This window comes from Fonticula alba (genome assembly GCF_000388065.1).
Source record: "Fonticula alba strain ATCC 38817 unplaced genomic scaffold supercont2.22, whole genome shotgun sequence".
NCBI classification, from domain to species: domain Eukaryota; order Rotosphaerida; family Fonticulaceae; genus Fonticula; species Fonticula alba.
In genome coordinates, this window is record NW_009242992.1 from 47980 (window position 1) to 51023 (window position 3044).

The window sequence follows — 3044 nt, forward strand, 5'->3', positions numbered from 1 at the left end:
CACCCCCGCGCGTCCACTTTCGGCCATGCATGACATCCAGCCGATCCCACCTTCGGCGCCGGTCAAGACCGAGATCCTGGCCCTCTTCCGCCACGGACCGCACCTCAATGCCCGCTACGCGAACTTCATCATTACCGGCATCATTCGAGACGGCTTCGTCTCCTTTTCCCACTGCCGCCCGGCCACACTCTCCTCCGACATTGAAGCTCCCTTCGAGAAGTCCGCCCTCCAGGGGCTCACTCTTCGCCTCGGCTTGGCCTCCAAGTGGATGAAGACCGTGCGTGCTGGCCGCCCGCGCTTTCCTCTCCCCATCTATCCCCCCCCCGTGCCGATCTCACGCAGACCGGTCCTGCACGCCGTCACTGATCGCCCCCCCCCCCCTCCCACACACACACACACACACACACACGCACCGGCCCTCGCGCACAGGTTGGCGTTCCCCACAAGTCCCTCATCGTCGGACGCAATACCGCCCTTCTCATCCACCTGGGCGAAATTGTCGTCATGCGCTTCGACAAATCCGGACATGCTCCAGGCCCCGTATACTGGGAGCATGGCGACATCCCGCACGGTACCACCTTCCAACTGCGAGCCAGCTTAATCTACTTGACCTCCCAGCCGGAGCCCATTGGCTTCATGAACGCCGGCGAGGTCTTCCTCTTCGAAGTGCGCCCGATGACTTCCAACCCCTGCCCCCCCCCCCCCCCCCCCCCCCCCCCCCCCCCCCCCCCCCCCCCCCCCCGACCCCCTCCACCGCTTCCACCAGCGCCCGCCCCTCCGCCAAGCCCCCCCCCCCCCCCCCCCCCCCCCCCCCCCCCCCCCCCCCCCCCCCCCCCCCCCCCGCGCGCCCCCCAACGCACCCCGTCTCGCCGCTCACATCCTACGCCCGACCTCATCTGGTGCCAGCCCGCATCCAGTCATTCCACACCCCCACTCAAGCACCTGGTTCTCTGCCAGGGACAGCTCCACATCAACACCGGCTCCTTCACGGCACAGGTGGCCTTCCACTCCCTCGGCCAGGGCGCCCGGGAGATCACCCTGCCCGATGTCCCGGTCGCCGACCAGTGCATCGGCTGCCTCGGCTTCTCGCCCCACATCCAGACCCAGCTCTGGTCCCTCGCCCTGGAAAAACGCCAGGGCAATCTCCGCTCCCTGGGTCTCGCCTGCAAGTCCCTCCTCTCCTGCTACCTTTCCCGCAACATTCTCTTGAGGCGCCTTTTCGCACATGAAGACAAGCTGCTGCTCATCCTCCATGGCTGCCTCATCCTGGCGCAGTTCCCTCAACCCCTGAGTACCCTCTGCCCTGGCACCCTGGATGGCCCTATCCCGGAGGTGGTCCTGCTGCAGGGGCTCTCCCTCGAGGCCCACTTCGAGCCGCTGGCCACCCGCGGCACGGTCTTGCTCGTGGACCCGGACCAGCGCACCGGCTACTCCATCGACATGAACCACCCCTTGTCCAAGTTCTCCATCTTCCCCCAGGTGCGCCATCCCTTCGGGTCTTGGTTGCCGAATGACGGGTGGGCCTGGGCGTGTATGCATGTGTGGCATCCTTGTGTTTGTGTGTGCCCATGTCCGTGCGGTTGTGCCCATGCGCGTGCGTATGTTCATCTGGATGTGGATGTCCGTGTATGCCGATGTCCGTGTGTCCATGGACGTCCATGCCCGGCTGCGGCTGGGAAGGCCCCCCCCCCCTGGCCAACTCCCTCGCCATCACGGCCCATAGCTCCGCCATGGCAAACCCCTCGCGCGGAAGCCCGCCCCCGGCGAGGACCAGCCGCGGCAGAAGGAGGCCGAGAAGGCCCGCTGCCCGGCGACGCCCCTTCACGCCCGCCACGGAAAGACACCCGACCATGCCAAAGCCACCGCCAGCACTCGCCCGCACCCATATCTGGCTGACATATTCCCACCCGCCGGTCGGCCTTCGCCCGCGCGCAGGTCCCCCTCCCGCGGTTTGAGAACACCGCCGCCAACTGGTCCTTCTTCTCGCGCGACGCATTCTGCTTCATCGCTCCGAAGACCTCGGCCATCTTCTCCCTCAGCTCCATGAACTCCTTGGCCCAGATTACCACCGGCTCCGACATGGCCTTCCTCTTCGCCGGAAAAGGTACCCTGAAATCCGTGCACCTCGGTGGCCCGACCCAAACACACCAGGTATGTCACCACTCGCGATTGTCTCCCCCCCCCCCACCCCCCTCCTTCACGCGTCACTGACCAATGTGCCCCTCTCGCCCAGGCCCTCGGCTTCGGCGGACTGGCCGACCCCAAGCGGCTCATGGTCCTCGGCCGGCGCTTCCTCTCCCTGCACGAGAATTACCTCGTCTGCCATGAGTACCACCTGGGCCTGGAGGACTTCCGCCCGGCAAGCTTCTCCTTCGCCCTGCGCCTGGCCGCACAGGCCGGCAACCTCAGCCTGGAGCCGGCCGTCCCGCCGGCCGACGACCGCTGCCGCGTGGTGGTCGACAACCAGTGGGCCATCGTCGTGGATCTGGCCCTGGCCCGGGTGCTGTCCTACCAGCCGGCCAACCGCCCCCTTGATCAGCCGACCGTGCGTCACACATCTCCAGCGCGCGGTGTGCCCCCAACGATTCCCCCTACCCGAGGAGGGGACATCCACACACACACACACACACACACACACACACACACACACACTCGCGAGACCATGTTCATTCGCCCACCCACGAGGCCCGGCCAACTCCGCCCGAGGATTGCCCCTGACCCCCTATGCCCGCCGCAGAGCGCCGATCTCCACTCCAGCGGCGGACCCATGACCGCGCTGTCCGGACACCTGGCCGCGCTCGACCTCAATGGCGTGCTCCTCTTCGGCACGACACTCGATGCCGACCGGCGGCTGGTCATCAGCGACTCGCCGGAGCCCATGCGCCACTGGTCCTTCCGGCCAAATGGCGTGTTCACCCCGCACCAGCCCGGCCTCCTGGCGGTGGCCGCCGGGGCCGATGTGCACTTCGTCTGCCCGCCCGAGGACACGGCCATCCGGCAAGTCCTGTGCCTGGTGCGTGCTCGCCCCCGCTGGCCGACACCCC

The 3044-nt window shown here is 67.4% G+C and overlaps 1 protein-coding gene across 1 annotated transcript in view; it reads left to right on the forward strand.

Moving 5' to 3' along the window:
- Positions 1 to 25: 25 nt before the first annotated feature.
- The window catches only part of H696_06165 (hypothetical protein), a gene marked incomplete at both ends in the record, with an annotated part of 4304 nt that continues 1285 nt past the window's right edge, over positions 26 to 3044 (forward strand). The window contains 6 exons of the mRNA XM_009499911.1: positions 26 to 277; positions 430 to 666; positions 940 to 1479; positions 1936 to 2151; positions 2234 to 2545; positions 2738 to 3006. Of these exons, the coding sequence (XP_009498186.1) occupies positions 26 to 277; positions 430 to 666; positions 940 to 1479; positions 1936 to 2151; positions 2234 to 2545; positions 2738 to 3006 (1826 nt within the window). The remainder of the gene's footprint in view (positions 278 to 429; positions 667 to 939; positions 1480 to 1935; positions 2152 to 2233; positions 2546 to 2737; positions 3007 to 3044) is intronic.